Below are 19,765 nucleotides of genomic sequence, written 5' to 3'. Positions count from 1 at the left end.
CTCTCAAATCTGTCATTCTATCTATCTATCCCTGGCTTAGGCAGCTTTGATATTATTAAATTTTTTCTACAGTTGACACATCGATGTATACAGTTTTCAGAACTTGTTTAGTTTTCATATCTCAAAAATATTTTTTTTAAGCAAAAGCTCTGTTAATTGGAGAACACCCGAAATAGTATTTTGGCTCGCTATTGAACTGCTTTGGGTAAATTGCTCAAAGCGCAAGGACAAATGGCTTCAAGAGGTCAAAGAAACGAACCTCCACTGTATTTAATTTTAATGCTTCTTTCGTTTTATCCACTCTTCTGTTTTAATTCCCTCCTAATCTCTTTCCTTCTGCTCTCTGCCTTGCGTAATTCGTCGCTATGTAAATTCGCGTGTAAGTTGATGGTGGGGTGTTGTTTTTAATGGTACTTCGAGATGGGTGCTAAAATGGGAGCCGGCAGGTGGCGCTGCCAAAAAGTTCTGAGAAATTTCATTAAAATTGATTGATCGGAATAGAAATTGAAAGCGAAATGTGAAATGCGAGAGACATCGATACGGAAAGCGGCTGATGAGAGAGTGTTAATCTAAAATTTAATTTAACACTTGAAGGCTGCTTAAAAGTTTCTGCTGCCTGCGTCGAATTTCAATTTCTTAGAATTTTTCTACCCGAATTCGGTATTCTTCGAGCATAATTTCTTTGCTTTATGTGGGGATAATGGCTTCCATTGAGGCTTACTGTACTTCGGGCATTAAACACATTTCGTGGCTCGTTCCCACAATGTTGTCAATGTACGTTTCTCAGTCGCTTTTGATTTCTTGTTCCCTTTTCAGTGTTGATGCAGTTTTTCGTTTAAATAAAAGTGGGAAGGGGCGTGGAGGCAACAGATCTCTGTCCATTAACACTTGTTAACCCAATTTAGTCTCAATTTCCATAGACGACATCGCACGTATCTGTATCTGCAACTGTAAAAGTATCTGTATCTGTACCTCGGTCGGTATCTGCTGGAACGTTGTGGAACACAACTCGAGTAAAAGGCCCTGCATTGTCATACGCACAGATACACACGCTCTCAGTTCTGAGCGACACAACAAACAGACGGGCAATAAAACAAGTGACGCAGACATTGACAGCCCGCTCTACAATAGCAGCAACCTCAAGGTTTACCGCTCTACAGTTTAAAGGGGATACACACTTGAGGTCAGCACGATAGCAGTGACAAAAGTTGTATTTTCATTCAAATGGCTTTGCTTTCGCGAGCTGATTTGCGAATTCTTCAGCTAAGCTAATTTTCGAAGGAACAATGTCTTATGACCCTAGCTCTACCTATTTTAAAGCTGAAATAGTTCGGCTTTTGGTTGCTTCTTAACGCGTTTCTTGTATTTTTTTAGGTTTTTAATGATCGATGTACTAGTTGACCTCCAATTGTTGCCATTCCTCAAAGTTGCAAACTAAAGAGGGGAGCTCTAAAGAGTTAATAAAAGAAGAGAAGCACAAGAGATGGAGTTTCATTGAAATAAAAGATGCGGCTTATTTTACCCCCGATTAATGGGTCCCAAGGGTTACACCAACAACTCTGTTTGCCTCTTTTCCCTTGAAACGTAAATGAATATAATCGGCATACTTCTACCAGGTATCTTTTAGTCGACTCACACCCGCATTCTCACTTGTTTTTCGGGGACTGCAAACTCAATTAAAACTGCCAACTGTATGCGCAATGAACGTCTACAGACACGCGAAACAAGTTCTCGGGTTGAAACTGGTCCGATTTCTCAAAGTTGCTGCGGCTCTGCGATGATCTTTCGAAGCAACGAGACTCAAAAATCAACAAAAACAACCGAAACAAAGTCGAAATCAATGTATGTACATCCATAAGGAGAAAGAGACAGCTGAAAACCAAATAACCGTGAACGAAAACAACCGCAGAAACAGTACAAAAAGTTCAGATCTCCCCGGGAATTATCATATTCGAATTCATCAAATCGAAACTCACTTAAATCACTTCGTGGGGATCATCTAATGGCTTTTTGTGGCTTACCTGTAATGGCAGAAGGGAATAAAAATCAAATTAAAACATCGTCAATTACAATAGCGAAAATCACATTTAAATTCATCAATTAATTGGGTTGCTAATGATGGAATCGTGTGGAGAATTGTTCCGAGTTAATTGTAGGAAAACAACAGCTGAATTTTTAAATTTAAAAACGTATTTTGGGGAATGTTGTTATAGAAAAAACTTTCCCATCCGACCTCGACTAGCTGACCCTATCCATCATATATCAGCAAACGTATAGCCCACGTATGACAACACCAGAAGTCAAATTTGGTGGCATGTCAGAAATAATTGAGGCAAAAGCTAAGCAAAATAAATACACAACATAAAGATAATTTTTTGCCCGTCCGCTTTATCTACTTTATCTGGCTGCCCTCTCTTTTTGCTGCTGCCTTGCGTTTTGGTTAATTGAAATGTTTGCCATAGCCGACTTGAACCGAATATACGTATCTGTGTAGCTGGCAGATACAGCCATCACGGACAGCTGTCATTTTCACGAGTTTCCCTGAGTGGCGGACCCTTTAAGTGCACACCCAACGCCCAACCCCAGTTTGACCTTCTCGAGTTTTGAGTTATAAGAAAACAATTTCGTTTTTCGTTTCTGACATTGATTTTAAGGCCCTTGTTCCTTCGATCGGAAGATCCCTTGAATCCATTGAACGTTCACTCCGGAGCCATGACTATATTCATGAAATTGCAGCGGTTGGATGTCGTTGGCACATTTAAGCATTCGAAACCCAAAGCGAGTCAAAATCTGAATCTGAATCTAAATGTGTTTACCCGGTTTTTCTCTTTTCGACATTTTATTTTGTTGTCTCTGCACTTTGAGCCTACGTGATGTCTTGCATGGAAATTTTCATCTACATTGTCTATTCGTCTCTTTTGTGTGTTTTTGAATCTTCTTTACATGTATAGCAAACATATATTTTTGGTTTGCCAGAAATATTTATTATACTTTGTTCAAGGGGTAAATGTTTGATTTCCAACAAAAATTACCAGAATAAGTTAGAAACTATAAATAAAACAGAATAATAAAATAAGAAAATGGAACATTTGGTGGAGAAGCATTTAAAGGAAAAACAAAAAAGTTTATGAAACCAAATGGAATTCTGAAAAAATTGCAAAAATCATCCAAATAACATGAAAAATTCATTTCAAACTAAATTGAACTTCTCTTGACGGCAGAAACAACGTAGAACGTGTCAGAAAGGGACTGATTGACATGTGAGCTTTGCCCTCTCGTTTCCCCATAACCCATCTCGTTCTACCCCTATGTACCCGTCTCTTTCGCTCTTTGGGGCTTCTGGTGCGTGGGCTTGGCAGAATGTCTTTAAAGAAACCTTCGCTGCTTTTGGCTTAATTTTCTGTGTCGCAAAAGGGAACACCGTACACCGAACACCGAAAAGCACGCACACACAGATGCCATTAACGTATCACATAACCAAGTAGCTAGAAAAGAGACAGGGAGAAGAAAGAGGGCCCAGAAGAAAGGGGGCCAAGAAGAAGGGAGGCCGGAGAATAGGGAGCCGTCTGAGGTATAATGAGAGATGCACGCGTGTACCAATTTCCCTTTGGGAATTCATTTTGGGCACGTTCGACATGTGGAACCTGTTCTTGGTTTTGGGAACTTAACTCGAAACTGCTCCCAAATCAATCGAGCTAACTTTAGGAGCCGTGTGCTTCTGGTTTTCCAAATGAATTGTCTCTTGTTAATACCCCAAATTTATTTATCGCACTCACGCTGTCATCTCTATTTAGCGGCAGTATAGTATAACGGTATCAGGCTGCAGGCAGCGCATCAGCAGAGAAAAAGGAGGCAAAGTGAAAGATTCTTGTTATTAAAGATGCCCAAAAGAAGAAGCAGACCAAATAAGACAACAGCAAGACAAAGACTTAAATACCCTCATGTAAGCCAACGAGTTAGTCTTGTCATTTAAATAATATCTTAACCTAAGAGATACATAATCGATTGTAGTCTGTCCCAGTACTTTATCTAAACAAATTATAAAAAGTTTGCTATTAAAAAAAGTAAGTATCACGGAATTGGTAGATTGATTACTCCATCTAAAACCAATTTTCTTGTTTTTATTTTGCAACATCCTTATGGAGAAAACGGAGATACCCTCGAAAATTGCAGGCCGGAGAGCAAAGGAGAGCAGACAAGGCGCACCGGTTATGGGCAAGTGTGTTGGTGAGTATCTATGTGAGCCGGGTGAAATTCCGAAAAGAAGGAACGCCTACACAGGCAGACGGAGAAAGGAGAAGAAGAAAAAGGGGAAATAGGAGACCGGGGACTGGGTTGGCTGCACAGCTGCCTAAGCTCCTTTCACCCACTCAACGTGATCCCCGGGAGAAAAGGCGACGGCGAGGAAATCTTCGGCGGGGTTAGGGCTTACAGGCAGCTCAAATTATTAGCAACCGGCGGAGATTTATGGGCGAAAGTATACGTACAGCAGCAGTAATGAAAAGGCAACAAAGTAAGCGGAAACTTTTTGATGCCGCTGATCGACAGAAGGCAGACTGACTGGCAAGAAGTGAGATGCGGGAAAGCCGCAGAAGAAGTCGAGAACGCTGATCGAGAAGTTAATTAGGGCAGAATGAAAAGAGTCGATGTGAGAAATGGAGGCTGGGAGAAGAAAGCTGAACTTGATTTTCACGGAGGTTTTCACCTTTTCATATCTGGTTTCAAAATGTTAATTTCCAAGAATACAGTTTGGATTACTATCGATTTGAAATGATTTCAATTATGTAAATCAAGAATTTTTAAACCTTTCTGAGATCTCCTAACCTTGACTAATCCAATCGCACGGATATTCTCTAATATCTCCGTCTAAAATTAATTTCAAACCTTTTCAACCGATAAGATTGTGGAAATAAACAACTAACCAATGACAGCCGGAAAATCCAGCGCAATTCACACAATCAACATTTTGATATCCCAAAACCCGACAATTTGTTAGCCATATTTGGTATGTACATATATTTGTGGTATCGTTGGTTAAAGTATTTTTACCAACAAATCAGAAATAAAAGAATCATATTCCCTTATCAACAGCCCCGAAATATAAAAGTTTTTTAGTGATTAGTGGCAAGCCAAACAAAACCAGATAAACAATTCGCAGAAGGGAACACCAAAAAATATGAGGGAAAAATTAGCGAAAAAGAAAATAATACAAAATATTCCAGCCACACTCTGATGACGACAACAAGCGGCGAATGGGAAGCACAAACACCAGAGAACAATTTTTATAAGTCGCAATAAGCGAAAAATAAATAAACCAAAAGAAATACAGAAAATACAGTCGAATAACGAGGCGGGGAAGCTCAAAGGCGAAAACTTAGATTGGGAGACAATTGGGGTGGTAATTGCGTCCGCTGGAATTTACAATGAGCAGGGGAAAAGCGGAGAGACCTTGTGAGATATCAAACAATACCTCAGGTAGTCACAAAGCCCAGAGAAAATGCGAAAAAAGTAAGGCAGCCGAACAGAAGAGGAGGCCAAAACGCAAAAGGTTGGGGGCAATGAAAACATCACCACAAATTTTAGAGGGATCTCGCGGGGGATGGCCTCAAACGCCAAGACAGACATGTTCGAGCATGCAAACGTAATCGGAGATAGCGTGAAAGAGTATGAAAGAATCCACCAAAGCGATACTGAACAAAGTCTGGGAATGTCCACAAGCCCAAAAATACAAAACAACAGAACGAGAAACGGCGACAAACCATGTGAACTGTGGCTTCCTCTCGCTCTTACCAAAAAAAAGTTACCATGGCGTCCATTGTGATAATCAACAATGAAAAAGGGAGGCAATGAGGGGTATCAGGCGATAAGAGCCCGCAGAAGAGGCGGAATATGGCACGGCAACCAATAATAATAAATATTGCGCCTAGTATTAATAACAACAGTTTATTTGCCCACAGCGCGTGTGTGATAACGATAACTCAAGCAAATCAAGCGATTGTCACAATAATCGATGAGTGTTATCACCACGGGAAGGTGCAATCAAGCGGAGGAAATTGAAATTGAAAACGCACCCATAGTTCATCTTTTGCTGCAGAAAATTTGTCAAATCTAAACGAAGATATGATTTGATTTGAGAAATGTTCATATTCCTTCAGCAAATGAATAAAAAATAATATTTCAACCTACAACAAATTGACGGGAAACCTCCATGAACTCGAATTAGATTATTTGGTCTGAGTTAATTGTGTCTATTATTAAAGCAAATTTAAACGATTATCTGGCTATCCAACGAGGTCATCATGAATATTCTAATCAAGTATTTACTTTGGGCACAGAAATAATAAATTAGCAATGAAATATTTTCCACTGCGTTATTTCTACTCCGCTTTAGGTCCAAACTCTTAAAGAACTCACCTGTCTGACGTTTTCGCTTGCTGGTTGCCGCTGCAGATGATGAAGATGATGTTGCTGCTGCCAATGAAATCGATGTTGCAGGTTGCAGATGTTGCTGTTGCTGCTGCTGCTGGTGACGCGTCCCGTCCGCAGTTGCCGTTACCGTCAGATCGCCGTAGAAGGACGTCGCCCTGGCTGATAATCCCGCTCCAAATCCCGGACAGAATCCGGATCCCCCGCCCCCGGCAACGGCGTAGTCAACGAAATCGGACGATTTTGGATGGTGGGACGTTTTCATTGGCGCATGCTATCCCGCTCTGGCGTGGTCGGCTGTCTCCCTCGCACTCAGTTCGCTGGCATTTGGGTTCTTTTCTCCTCTTTTTCGGGGTCCTTACAAACTATGTTTGTACAAAACGTGGCGAATCACTGGCGAATTTCGAGTGAGCCCTTTGAAATTTTATTTTAATTTCAATATCATATACTTTTTCAGATTAAAATTTTATACGAAGAAGATATATTTACAACAATATATTTTTTCAAGACAAATACAATTTATGCCAAATTAAAAGAGAATCTGCAAGTAGAGAGAGTACGGAATTGCGTTTAGTATGGAGAGGAATTGGACTCGTACAAAATATTCCATTAATCACGTCCCAAGATTAACACTCACACACCTGCCCCTCGTATGTATGATTATACATTTCTACGTTAATTAGTTATAAAAATTTCCATTTTGTTTGCACACACATTAAAATAATTAATATAAGCTGTTAAGGATAATCTGAAGGGATTGCGGAGATACAAAGCAGCACACAAGGAGGTTTTAATTTCATAATACTATGAGATTATATATCAGAAATTGTCTTTTTTTTTATTTTAAAATCACAGATCCCGTTTTTATAGAGACTACTGTAATTTAATGTGTTTTTGGCTTGATTCAGCATTTAAACTACGCAAAAAACGTAGCGAAGAAGAGAAAACTATAAAAGAAGGAAAACAAATTTTGGGTGTCGAAAAATGAGAACCACAAAAGAGCGAAAAAACAAACAACAATAAAAAACATTTTGGAGATTACGCACTTGGCCCAGTACACAAACAACACGCACACTCGCGCACTTTTGGCTCACACAGATACACACAATCAAACCCTTTTCTACGCACTTCGCTAAAAAATTCTACGAAGCCCTCAAATTAAACCTAATTGGCAACTTTCGTTACCAAACCCAAAAATATAAAAAAGAACCAAAAGAAAACAAATTACCATCGACAACAACAAAAATTAAAGCAAACAAAAAGCCGGTTCCCAAGTTATTAATGGATGGTCCAGTGAGTGAAAAAGGGACAGCGAGTGTTATTGAATGGATTTTTGTTTTGCAGCTGCCGCGTGAAATTGAGGAAAAGCAAATGGGTCCCAGCTAATATTTACCCAAAATTGTATTCGAAATTATTATTGGCAATTGCAATATAAAAGTGGTTCAGAAAGTGGTAAAAGTACCAAGTACATATTCGGTTTATTTAAAACCAAGTTACACTTCAAACTGTTTTTGATACTCAATTTTACGTGGGTAGAAAGTTTCAAGTTTCTACTAGAAACACAATACTTGAGTTGTATAAGTTCTATTGGACCCGTTAAAAACCCATCACTGATCTACCGCAATTGTGAAAATAATGAAAATCTTTGGGATGGTAGCAAGTATAGCTCCCTTCCAAAAAGCCCGGTGTACTTGCACAATCTCAATAACTAACTAATACGGTGGGTTAGTTAAAGACGTCGACGTCGGCAGCGAAGCCCGGCGCAGACGTCAAAAACAACGAAGAAGAAGAAGTCGAAATCTGAAACCGGGCATAAAACAAGTTTACCCCGCTTCATCTTCATCTTCTTGTTGCTGTTGGTACTGCCCATCATCTCATTTTGGGTGTAACCAAAATTAATATTTATGTTTGTTGATTTGTTTGCAGGAAAATTGCAAAACATAAAAGGTTTTCTTTCGTAATGTTTCACCGCACAAGCACAGCACCAGACCACACCGACACACACGTTCATACACGTCCACAAACACCTGCCAGCGAGTCTGGTGTTTATTTATGCATTTTAATTTGTTTTGCACCTTTTTCGCAGCAGCTTCCACTCATATCTATATACACATGTATATCTCTCTGGCTTTCTGTAGCTGGTACTTCCTCGACAGCCAAATCTTCTTCTGGGGCTGCAACGTCCGCTCGCGAAGCCGTTTGTGGAGACTCTGAATCGAAGAATCGAGGCACTTTTGGACTGGAGGCACCGAAACTTTGTTGCCACAGAGCCGAAATAAAAGAGAGCGGTCCTCTCGCTCTTTCACCGATTCTTCCAGGCGCCTGCGCAAGCCTCGTCTGCTCTCTCTCTCGCTTCCTGCCGCCCTCCTATTTGCCCCCCATCCCCTTTCTCCACACTCAATCTGCGACTTTTTTACAGCCCTGCCCGGGGGACGAATCGCGAAATTATTTTTGCTTTCTTTCGCTGTGGTTGTTGTTTTGGTTTTTCCTTCATTTGCTACCGTGCAATATCCTGGGGTTTCCTCAATTCGGGCTTAAATTAGCTCTGGTATTGGTGTACTTAATAATATTGGCAATCATGGGCTTCGAATTGAATACCCCCAAATAAGATAAAACATAAAGTTTTTAAGGCCGTCACAAAAACACGTTAAATTTAAATAAAATAATAATTTAATTTGAGATAAATTCACAGTTCAGAGGTGATTTATTATCATACAAATCGAAAGGTTTAAAGTATGGCTAATAATATTGTGTTGTTTGCAATGCCAAATTTGTGCTTGAATATAGAAGAATCCCAGAACGGGGTATTCCATTCTCGGTAAGCTCATTTGTGGCTTGATTGCTTACGTGGATGTCCCACCTCGGGCGGCACCTAAAAGTGTGAGGGGCTCCATTTGACACGTAAGGATTTGCGTCGGCAGCAGAAACGAGAAGAAAGGGACGGAGAAAGCGCAAAAGGGAGGCCAAGAACCGGCAAAGGGGCACCTTGCGAAATAGTTTTTTGGCGGTGGGCCGAGAAAAGGGGGCTGCGATGTGCGAATGGGCAAAGTGGTTTTGTTGGACAGCCGCCGGGTGAAAAGGGACGCAGAGGCAAAACTTGCGTCGTGGGCAGACTTAATTACACACATAGAAAACAAGATGGAAATGGATGGGTGGGTGAAACATATTTTTAGCTTAGCCAAGGAACTGTTATAGTTTCGGCGGAGAAGGGGTTAAGATGTGCCTGTACAAAACTTTCGATTCGCTGTTAAGGATCAAAGGAAAAACATATGGTATTCAGCATGCAAAATTGAACAACTGAACAATTTGATCAAACTTTGCTTGTTCTTGGTAAGAAAACGAGAAAAGGGCAAAAAGGAAGTAATTCTTGGAAAAGTACACACAACCTTTTAAAGAGAAACCATTGAAAAGTGGGCTGATGAAATTTCCTGCTTCCTTATGAAAGTAAACCAGTAATGAAAAATCTTTAAGGGTTCCATCGTAAATGAATGTTTCTTATTTAATGCACAAACAATGTACATAAGGGAAAAAAACGTTTATAATCAACATAGTAAAATGTCCCCGAAAACGGTAACGACCAAATCTTAAATTTGCCAAATGGACTTTCGGGTTTCATTTGGCACAGCAGGATGCGATTTCTACGAGTCTGTGTCCCCGGGGGTTCCCCCACAATAGACTCGATTAGTTGCAGCTTAAACGGGTTTTGGTGGCAACGTCAGCAGTCTTCTAGGTTGTCATCCACACCCCTTTTTCTTTTCGCCGCGGCGAGAACGCCACAATTCAATCAGCAATATGGTTGGCAGCCTGGGCATCAATTACAGGCCAATAAAGCTACGAACCCCCGAGCTCCCACTTTCCCCCGAACGTAATCTCATTTGGTAAACTTTCCAACAGCTGTTGGAGGTGGAGAATCGTGGGAGGGACACCGAACATATGGAAGCTTCGAGTTTTTTTCTCTTGTAAGCCCTAATTGACAGCTGCCAAAAGGGACGAACGGGGAGTGGGGGAAGGGCTAAGCCGGGAAAACCCACAAGCAGTGACCCACCCACCGCCCCATCACGACTCGTTAAAGTTGTGCAACAATTTCCCTTTAAATGATTTACATAAAAAAAAAACATAGGGAAATGGAGAAATAGAAAGAGAGAGAGCGACTCTCTCTTTCGGTATCCTTCGCATGAATGAGCACGCTCTCTGCCTCTCTCACTCTAACGCTGGCGGATCGAAAGAGAGAGGGAGCAGCCGGCGGCGGTTTCTTTGATGAATCGACATACGCCGTTGAGTTGATGATTATGATGACGCAGCGTCACAGGAGGATAAGTGAGAGAATAAGAGAGGAAGAAAAGGAGCAGAGGGGAAGATGAACAAGGAGTGATTTCCGTTTGCCAGTTGTTTTCTTTTGTTTTGATAAACGCCGAGCTAAAAGAGTTGGCAATAAATCCCAAACAATAAAAAATACCCAGGGGGATAAAAGTCCCAAATGTAAAAGAATTCCTCAACCTGATATAGACTAATTTTATTGCAGAGCATTGTGGGCTCAGTTTATGAATAAATTAGGGAAACAAATTATGCTGCATCCCTACAAAATCTTATTGTTTTCGCGTGGAAGTAAATATATACTTGTATTTATTGGTAACAAAAAGTGTTCAGGCCTATATAAGTTCCGTTTTCAAATTCTGTTCTAGATATTTCTGGAATACGTTGGGATACGTCAAATAGGAAGGTACATTCGTCATACATAGAAAGACAAACAACGGACAACCATCGTTTCAATGGATTGTTGTTAGGGTTTGTAATTTCGAGAACTCGGGGCCTTTATAGATAGGAAATTTCGACACAAAACGGCCTTAATTGAGCGAAATGAAAAGAGAGAGGGAAAACATGCACCCGCATGTGAGAAAAACAGTGGAAAACCAGGGTTCCCCATATGGAAACCGCCCCCAGCGACGAAATACAAAAAACGCCAATCTCTGCTGCACAAAACACCCTGTATAGAAATTGTTGCTAACAAAAGGCAAACAAAAAACACAAGTCCAACAACAATTCCATGGCGAAAACAAGTTAAAAATGCAATTGAAAATAGTTTCGCTCTTTGTTTTTCTCACCAACACACGCTCACGCTCTACTTTGAGTTCATCGTTTTCAATTCATTTTTGAGAGTTTCTCTTCTCTCTTTCGCTTTGCTTCTTCTTCTCTCTCAGCGACACACACAGCAAACAAAAAAACACGCTCTCTTTGACACACACACACACTTGGGGAAATTGCTTTTCATATTTGGCTTACTTTTTGCTTCATTTACAATTATTTGGAAAGTGTTGTGGATATTTAATTATAAAAAAACACTCGCCATGGTTCCCTATCTTTCTTTTCGCGTTCTCTCACTCACGCACACGCAGACACAGGCTCTCCGTGTGTTTTGTGTCTTTTTCTTTCTCGCGAGCCCGACGAATTTTGCTTTACGCTCGTCCGCGTTTTTTTCCCGTCCGCGTTTTTTTTCGTCGAATTTAGAAATGGAACTAGGCTGACTGTCGCCAGGCGGTGCCAAAATACCATGCAGTGCGTGCAAAATACCCTAATAAATACCAATTAGATGTTTAAATATACCGAATGTGACTTCATAAAGGTTGAAGGCTTTGCTTACCCCGGTAGCATTAAATATGATAAATTTAGCTGGCCACACTACAACGAGCCGCCTGTAAACAATTTCTTAATTTCTCGCGAAAAGATTATAGGACAAAATCTAACAGAAAATGCTGTCTTTAACTGATCCTGGCAGCTCGGGGGGCATTCCTGACAAGGCTTGGCAACCGCATTTCGTGACTTTGGAAACTAGGTGAGTTGTAAACAAACAACCTTCGTAGATACAGTGCACGCTCGATACGGTAAATCAGTCTCAAAAAATGGAACCCTCAGTAATTGTTTTATAATTTTTTCCGCAGCATGGGTGAAATCACGGTGGAACTGTACTGGAAACATGCCCCCAACACGTGCAGAAACTTCGCGGAGCTGTCGAGGAGGGGCTACTACAACAACGTGGTGTTCCACCGGATAATCAGGGACTTCATGATCCAGGGCGGCGACCCCACGGGAACGGGGCGCGGGGGAACCTCCATCTACGGCTCCGAGTTCGGGGACGAGCTGCACGGCGACCTGAAGCACACGGGGGCCGGAATCCTCTCGATGGCCAACTCGGGTCCGGACACCAACGGATCCCAGTTCTTCATCACCCTGGCGCCCACGCAATGGCTGGACGGCAAGCACACGATCTTCGGCAGGGTCTACACCGGCATGGAGGTGGTAAAGCGGATAGGAATGGTCGAGACCGACAAGAACGACCGACCTGTGGATCCCTTGCGGATCATAAAGGCCAAGGTGGAGAAGCTTTGAGATCGCACTTATCTTTAAATATAGAAACTCGTTTGAAAAATCTAGATTGCTGGTATGCACTACTTTCGCGTTACTCTGTTTCATAATTTAAATGTATTTAAGGAATGACTAGAAACACAAGATATTTTTGATTGCACAGATCACAGGATGCAGAGCCCTCTCCTACATGGTGCTGTCCAGCATGTCCACCAGTCGCTTGATCTCCCTGCTGCAAAGAGAAGAGATTTGAGGATTTAAGTTGCTCCGAGAGACTGCAGCCACTTACATGCGCAGGCCAAGCTGCTCCGTGGGCTTCATCGACTTGGTGATCTCCTCCGCTTTGGCCAGCAGTTGGTACTGGCACTTGATGTTCGCATCCAGGGTGTCGGTGAGCTTGTTGACGGCGTTCCGGTGCACCTCCACGTTGTCGGCGGTGATCGAGGAGATGGAGTGCAGCAGGTTGCCCAGATTCTCGAGCAGGTTGTCCACCGAGGTGGCCAGGTACTGGGCCTCCAGCTCAATGTCGCTCAGCACACTGCCGTCCACTTCGGGGATGTTGCGGGACTGCAGGAACCTCCGCGTGAGCAGCCCGTTTCCGGAGGTGCCCATTCCCGCTGGAACTCCGTGACCCATGGAAGTGGAGGGCGTGGTGTGTTCCGAGGAGTAATCCGCTGCGGCAGCCACGCCCTCGCGCAGCTTGGCCTCCAAGTCGTGGGCCACGAAGTGGCGCATTCCGTCCGAGTCGCTGGTGCCCTCCAGTTCGTAGGGGAGATCTTAAAAGGAGAAACTGTAGTTGGGAATTCAGGGATGTCAGTTGGTTCCTACTGCTGTCCGCCTGCAGGCGCCTGTGCATCTGGATGCCGCCGGAACTGTCCTTGGAGTTGCTGTTCGAGTTGCTGTTGTCCTCCTCCTCCGCAGGATCATTCTCCTCCGCCTCCTCGTCGTCCTCGCCTGAATCGAGATTCACATAGCTCTCGCCGTTAGGCGCTCTTCCTGCGCTCCCCGGCATCGCAGGATTCCCCACCGCCGTCGGCGTCAGATCCTGGAGCACGTGATCCGGTACAGCGCCGGGATATTGGGCCAGAAAGGGGATCTCCGTGTACGAGGATGCAGGCGTGGCTCCGGATCTCGCAGAACTCGGCCCGCTGACCTCCGCCTGGCTGTTCGCCTCCTCGTCTAAGCCGTACCGAGGTCGGATGGGGATGTCCTGGTGGCGGTGCGACATGGAGAACGTTTTCAGCGCCTTTGAATCCAATCAAAACAAAGAAGACCTGCAGCTCCAAATGTTTTGGAAAAACACAACTCAATAAATACCTAAAAGTATTCACTTTTAAATGGTCACTCTAATATACGATTAGAAAATGCAGCAGAGCTCCGAACCATTTCGATATCGAAATTTTCAGTACAGAAATAACGGATAAACCAATTTGAACCCGATTTAAAAGTAGCAAACAGTTTGTTCCAAAACAATCTACGTTAAAAATTTATTATTTTGGTTAGGGTCAAGTTTTCAGAGGGTTTGCTAAAAAGATATAAAAAAATACACCTCCGTAAGCCATAACTTTGCCAATTTTGGTTCGATTCCAAAGTTACATACCTCCAAGCGTTAGTAATCGCATCCATAAAACAACTGCATTCATAGTTTTCCATTTTTCGAGAGTCGAAATTTTGACCCCTGTTCATGTCGGGAATTTCCAACTTCCTAGATGGTGGCCCATAGGAGACCCAAAAGTACACTTCCGTAAGCCATAACTTTTTCAGTTTTGGTCGGATTCCAAAGTGAAATAACTCTAAACTTTTGTAATCGCATCCATAAAAAAACTGCACTCAAAGATTTTTATTTTTCGGTGGTTGAAATTTTGCCTGAAAAACTGCGATTCGAAAATAAATGTATGTTACTGCCACGTGGTTGTACAACACTAGTCCAAACACAGCTGATTAAGCCGACACAACAAGTCTCAAATGTGATCCGACTGTTATTGCTTAAAATTCACCTGCAAAATGGTTAAAATAAAGCAAAAGGAGGGCAAAAAGAAGCCGCTAACCCGCAAGGAGCAAAGAAAGCAAAAGTCTGAGATCAAAAAGCAGAACAAACGACTTTATCACGCCGGCAAAACAAACGGCACTCAGCGCGTGGTCGCAGCGGCGGAGGCGTCGGCAGCGCAGTCACTGCTAGGTAAAAGCAAGAAGAAGAAAAGGAGCAAGAAACCGAAAATAAATCCGGAAGATATTCCCAGTGAACAGCTCCTGTCCGGCGAAATTGCCAGCGATGATGACGAGTCCATAGACTCGGATTTCAGTGATCCGGAGGTGGATGCTCTGATGCCCCAGGCGGAAAAGGTTCAGGTGTTCGAACCTCTGGGTAAGAAGGCAAAGAAAATGCAAGGAGGCTCTATCCAAAGGCAGGATGAAGAGGCAGTGAGAAGAAAGGAACTCCGCCAGCAGAAGGAACTGGAAGCCAAGTCCAAAAAGCAAAGGCTCAAGCAACTCCGTCTGGAGAACCAGGAAGAGGATCGCGAGATCAACAAGCTGGAAAAGAAGCTGAAGCTCAACAAATCCAAGGACAAAAACCGCCTGGTTAGAAAGATGTTCAACGACGGCCTGGATTATTTGCTGGACTTTGTCCTGGACGACGAGGAGGAGAAGCAGAAGTGGGAGGAGAAGCAGGAACGCAAGAAGCGGCTGAAGGAACAACAGGAAAAGGAGGAAGCCGGCATGTGGAGCGATGAGGAAGAGCAGGAAGACGAAAAAGCAGACTTCCCGGAAGATAATGCAAATTCGGAAGACGACAGTAGGTCAGATGATGATGAGGACATTAGCGGAGATGAAGAAGAAAGCGAGGAGGAGTCCGAACGAGAGGAGGAGTCGCCCAAAAGTGAGTAAATCAGTCCGCTTCCAAGCACACCCTTTAATCTCGCTTATCCCAATCACAGTTAAGGAAGACATTTACGGGAGGAAACGCGATGCCGAGGGCAACATCCTGCCCGATCCCGTGGAGCAAGAGGCCTCTGTCGCCGGCCAGAAGTACATACCCCCTCACCAGCGAGCTCTGATGGCCGCCAGCGCAGGATCCAGCGAGAAGCAGGCCGAGATCCTGGCCCGCCTGCTGAAGCAGTGCAAGGGTCTGCTCAATCGACTGTCCGAGGCGAACCTGCACAAGATTGCCGCTGGCATAGAGGCGCTGTACATGAAGAACTCCCGCTACAACATGAACGAGACCCTGACCAAGTTGCTCCAGGAAGCCCTCCTGGGCGCCACTCGAACCAACGAGCGAATGGTGCAGGAGCACATGGTGTTACTGGCCTACCTGCATGCCCAAATAGGCAGCGAGATCGGTGCCCACTTTCTGCAGACCTTTGTGGAACTATTCGAGGGTCATGTTAGGGATATAAACAACCTGGAAGTGGAGGATAAGCGACTGAACAACCTCGTGCTGGTTCTCTGCTACATGTACCTCTTCAAGATCTACGAGCTGAGTCTGCTGATGGAGCTGATTGGCAAATTGTCCGACCAGCTCTGCGAGAAGAGCGTGGAGTGCCTTCTGCTGATCTTCCAGTCCATTGGCTTCCGCCTGCGCAAGGACGATCCTCTGGCCTTCAAGACCATGATGCAAAGAGTTCAATCGCAGATTGCAGGCGCACCTCTGGAACTGAAGGAGAATCCCCGCCTGCGGTTCATGGTGGACATCCTCACTGCTGTCAAGAACAACAACATGCAAAAGCTGCCCCAATACGATCCCGAGTTGGCGGAAAACCTCCGCAAGCGTCTGAAGGCCATGCTGAAGAACGATCGCTACGTGGTCACGCTGAACATAACCCTCGAGGATCTGCTGCGCGCCGACAAGGTGGGCAAGTGGTGGATCGTGGGCTCTGCCTGGACGGCAAACCTCGACGAGATGGGCTCCGCCAAGCAAAAGCCGGACAGGAACTCGTCGAAGTCTGCGAATGGAGGATTCGCAGATCAGCTGCTTGAGCTGGCCAAAAAGCAGCAAATGAACACAGCGGAAAGGCGGAACATCTTCTGCATTATCATGAGTGCCGCCGACTACGTGGATGCCTTCGAGAAGATCCTGCACTTGGCTCTGAAGGACCAGCGGTCGGTGGCCTATGTGATCATCCATTGCGCCCTCAACGAGAAGCGAGCCAATCCTTACTACGCCCACCTGGCCCTCAAGTTCTGTCAGTTCAACAGGAAGTATCAGTTGGCATTCCAGTTCGCCAGCTGGGACCGGATTAATGACATTGAAAAGCTGTCCAAACCGCAGATCCGCAATCTGGCCAGCTTTCTCCAGCAAGTCATCCTGGCCGCTGGTCTGCAGCTGTCTGTTCTCAAAGTCGTGGACTTCATGCAGCTGGACAAGCTGAGCTTCTACTTCATGAAGGAGGTCATGGTGCGGTTGCTGTTGGCGCCTGATGAGCGGGAGGTTTATCAGACATTCGAACGCGTGGCCAAGAACCCCAAGCTCCAGCAGTTCAAACAGAGCGTGAGGCTTTTCCTGCAGCACTTCCTTCTGAAACCGGATCAACTGGAGAAGCTCAAGTTGAAGGAGGAGGAGCAGCAGCTGCTGCAGCAGCGGGTGGATCATCTGGACAAGCTGTTGGCTTATGTGGACCTGTAAATTTAAGTAGACTTCAAAGGTGACCTTATTAAATTGTACATTTTTTTCTAAAAATGTGGGTTTAATCTGATTTGATTTTGTAGTTTTGTAAATTATATAAGGGCTTATTACTGTCTAGATAAAACTTGAACAACCTAAGAACTAATCGAAGTTCTGGAGGAGATCGCGTGCCCGCTGATATCGCGTGGATTCGATCAGTTTCTGCCGCTCGGACTCGTCCTCCAACTTCTCGGCCTCCTTGTCTAGTTTCTGGATGACCTCCTCAGCCAGTTGGCTGATCTTCGAACGCGCTGCGCCCTGGGAACTGGCCAAGTACTCCAGGGCTGTGGGCCACAGATCCGCTTCTAATTTATTTTCGTCGAACGCCGTCTGCTGAATGGAAATCTGTCGAAGTTTATTAAACTTCCACTCCTGACGCGACTCCTTCCATTTGAGGAGGTATTCCTTGTTGACTTTGGCCTCTTTGTTGGAGTTCTGGCTCTTTTGGGCCTCGAGGCGCTGCTGGTGCTTCTGCTTCTTCTTCTGGCGTACGGTGACCACTGCGTTGGAATTTTCCGGAAGAGATGCTTCCTTTAACTGCTCTTCCGTGGGTTGGGAGTCCTCTTCGTCGTCCTCCGAGTGGGTTTCCTGCTTGCTGCGCTTCTCCTTTACGGGTTTCTTTGTTTCCTGGACTTGTTTTCTCTTAAACGGTTTCTGTGGAGCCGTTTCTTCGCCTTCGTGCTCCTCCGTTGAAGACTTTTTGCTGCGTTTCTTGGTGACCAATGTTTCTTCGCCTTTTTGGCGCCTCTTTGTCGCCTTTTCTGCAATATTGGACATCTGATTTGTGGCTGGGAAAGGTGTGAAGACAACCAACCTGTATTGACCGCCTGTTGCTCCACCTGTGGCTCTAGGATCAAACTTTTGTTGGCCACCTCGTCGTCGCTGGCCGCATGTTCCGCGCTTCCAGCCGACTCGTGCGAGCGTTTTTTGCCTTGGCGCTTAGTCTTTTTCTCCAGTTCAGTGCGGGCCATGTCAACACTTTTCGTTTAAAAAATAATTCAAAAAGTTGAAACGTTAGGTAAAAAGAAAATAAAATCTTGAATTCCAAACAAAATGTGTTTTGTCTTCGCCGACGTTAGCCAACACTAACCGGCGTTCCCACACTGTGGTTACAAAAGCAGTACGGCATCACCTAACATATGACTAGTCACAACCGATCCGGCAACGCGTGCAAAAATAAACAAATTGCCAAAATAATTAATTAGTAAAATAGTTAAAGGCCAGAGTTAATCGAGTTCAAGTGCATTTCGTGTGTGTAAGGCTGTGCCCATACCGCCCTCTCTTTTTTGAGACGAATTTCCGCCCGGTATCAGTTTAATATTTGCCATGCAAAATTCGCCGCGCGGAATTAAATCCCGTGTGATAATTGTATTTAATCAACAAAATAGCTTTTAAGAAGTATATTAAACAGTACATATATCATCTAAAAGGTAAGTATTTTAAGATATTTTTTATTTTCCATAAATTACTTGGCGTCAACAACAACAAAAAATCGGGCTTCAACCGGCAAAATGCTACCGTTGATTTGCGCGTGTATGTGTGTATTTTTGGCAGTGCGTTCGTGTGTGTGTCACCGGCAAAAAAAAAATGTTTTTCGGTTTTAAACGACAACTTTCTGTTGGAAAGTAAAATAAGAAAGGATTGTGGAGTAAAGGAAGTCCTGAAACAGCTGTTGTTCGCCTGCAGGAGTGGGCGGAAGGCTCAAGATCCCAGCTGTTTTTTATTCAAAGGTGAGTACAAGCCCCACTTAATATGTATGATTACAGTTATATTTACAGTTTTAGGTCAACACAACAAGTAAGACTGTTGAAATGTACAGTTTATTTTAAGCTTTACAGGGATGGATTTTAACGGTTTTTTGACGCCCTCTAGTCAAACTTGTGGAAAAACAAATATTAAAAATAGTTAACACCACTAAAAACTATGTAACCCAATCATTAGATCTCCAACATCTTAAGTTTTATTGAATTGAGTTATTGGACTTCCACACCTTTTTCTTTTCCTTTCCTCGTCCAATGGGAATTTCACTTTCATCTGCTGGACGCCGGCGCGCCTTCCACCCAAAAAGCGTTGTAAACAATTTGCTCAGTTTAAATGTTCACACATTATTGCTTCATCTTGGCTTGGCTCTTTGAGTAGTTTTCCGGCGTGGGCAAAAATAGCATTTTCCGTCTTTTCCTGAGTTTTCCGCCCATGGCGAGTGAGAGGAAAGCTCTCACTCAGAATTGGTTGGCCATTGGATTCCTCCGCTGGCCATTCAGTTCTGCTTTAGTTGTGTTCCCGTTCGCATCGCGTTTTCCTCTTTCGGTCGCGGTCTTT

The 19,765-nt window shown here is 43.9% G+C and overlaps 5 protein-coding genes across 6 annotated transcripts in view; 2 read left to right on the top strand and 3 right to left on the bottom strand.

Moving 5' to 3' along the window:
• Window positions 1–11,957, bottom strand: part of LOC108099041 (homeodomain-interacting protein kinase 2) — a 36,672-nt gene extending 24,715 nt beyond the window's left edge. For both annotated transcript variants that reach the window (XM_017202301.2, XM_017202302.2), the window contains exons 1-2: window positions 11,707–11,957; window positions 6,415–6,967 (exon numbers count right to left, since the gene is read on the bottom strand). In XM_017202301.2, the coding sequence (XP_017057790.1) occupies window positions 6,415–6,691 (277 nt within the window). In that variant the 5' untranslated portion in view covers window positions 6,692–6,967; window positions 11,707–11,957. The remainder of the gene's footprint in view (window positions 1–6,414; window positions 6,968–11,706) is intronic.
• A 124-nt stretch (window positions 11,958–12,081) lies between these two features.
• LOC108099045 (peptidyl-prolyl cis-trans isomerase-like 1) lies at window positions 12,082–12,854 on the top strand. Its single transcript, XM_017202306.2, has 2 exons — window positions 12,082–12,256; window positions 12,363–12,854. The coding sequence occupies exons 1-2, from the start codon at window positions 12,174–12,176 to the stop codon at window positions 12,808–12,810; spliced, it is 531 nt and encodes a 176-aa protein (XP_017057795.1). The 5' UTR covers window positions 12,082–12,173; the 3' UTR covers window positions 12,811–12,854.
• Window positions 12,855–12,884: 30 nt separating this feature from the next.
• On the bottom strand, window positions 12,885–14,117 carry LOC108099043 (BLOC-1-related complex subunit 6). The gene is made up of 3 exons (XM_017202304.2): window positions 13,615–14,117; window positions 13,076–13,562; window positions 12,885–13,018 (listed from the first exon to the last, which is right to left on the bottom strand). The coding sequence occupies exons 1-3, from the start codon at window positions 14,012–14,014 to the stop codon at window positions 12,973–12,975; spliced, it is 933 nt and encodes a 310-aa protein (XP_017057793.1). The 5' UTR covers window positions 14,015–14,117; the 3' UTR covers window positions 12,885–12,972.
• Window positions 14,118–14,692: 575 nt separating this feature from the next.
• LOC108099042 (nucleolar MIF4G domain-containing protein 1 homolog) lies at window positions 14,693–17,477 on the top strand. Its single transcript, XM_017202303.1, has 2 exons — window positions 14,693–15,664; window positions 15,723–17,477. Exons 1-2 carry the CDS (start codon window positions 14,791–14,793, stop codon window positions 17,405–17,407), a joined length of 2,559 nt encoding a protein of 852 aa, XP_017057792.1. The 5' UTR covers window positions 14,693–14,790; the 3' UTR covers window positions 17,408–17,477.
• On the bottom strand, window positions 17,448–18,531 carry LOC108099044 (uncharacterized protein C7orf50 homolog). Its single transcript, XM_017202305.1, has 2 exons — window positions 18,261–18,531; window positions 17,448–18,207 (listed from the first exon to the last, which is right to left on the bottom strand). Exons 1-2 carry the CDS (start codon window positions 18,415–18,417, stop codon window positions 17,549–17,551), a joined length of 816 nt encoding a protein of 271 aa, XP_017057794.1. The 5' UTR covers window positions 18,418–18,531; the 3' UTR covers window positions 17,448–17,548.
• Window positions 18,532–19,765: the final 1,234 nt, after the last annotated feature.

This window comes from Drosophila ficusphila, unplaced genomic scaffold (assembly GCF_018152265.1).
Source record: "Drosophila ficusphila isolate 14025-0441.05 unplaced genomic scaffold, ASM1815226v1 contig_288, whole genome shotgun sequence".
Classification (NCBI taxonomy): Eukaryota; Metazoa; Arthropoda; class Insecta; order Diptera; family Drosophilidae; genus Drosophila; species Drosophila ficusphila.
Note: the sequence above shows the minus strand (reverse complement) of the source record. Positions and strands in the feature narration are given on the sequence as shown.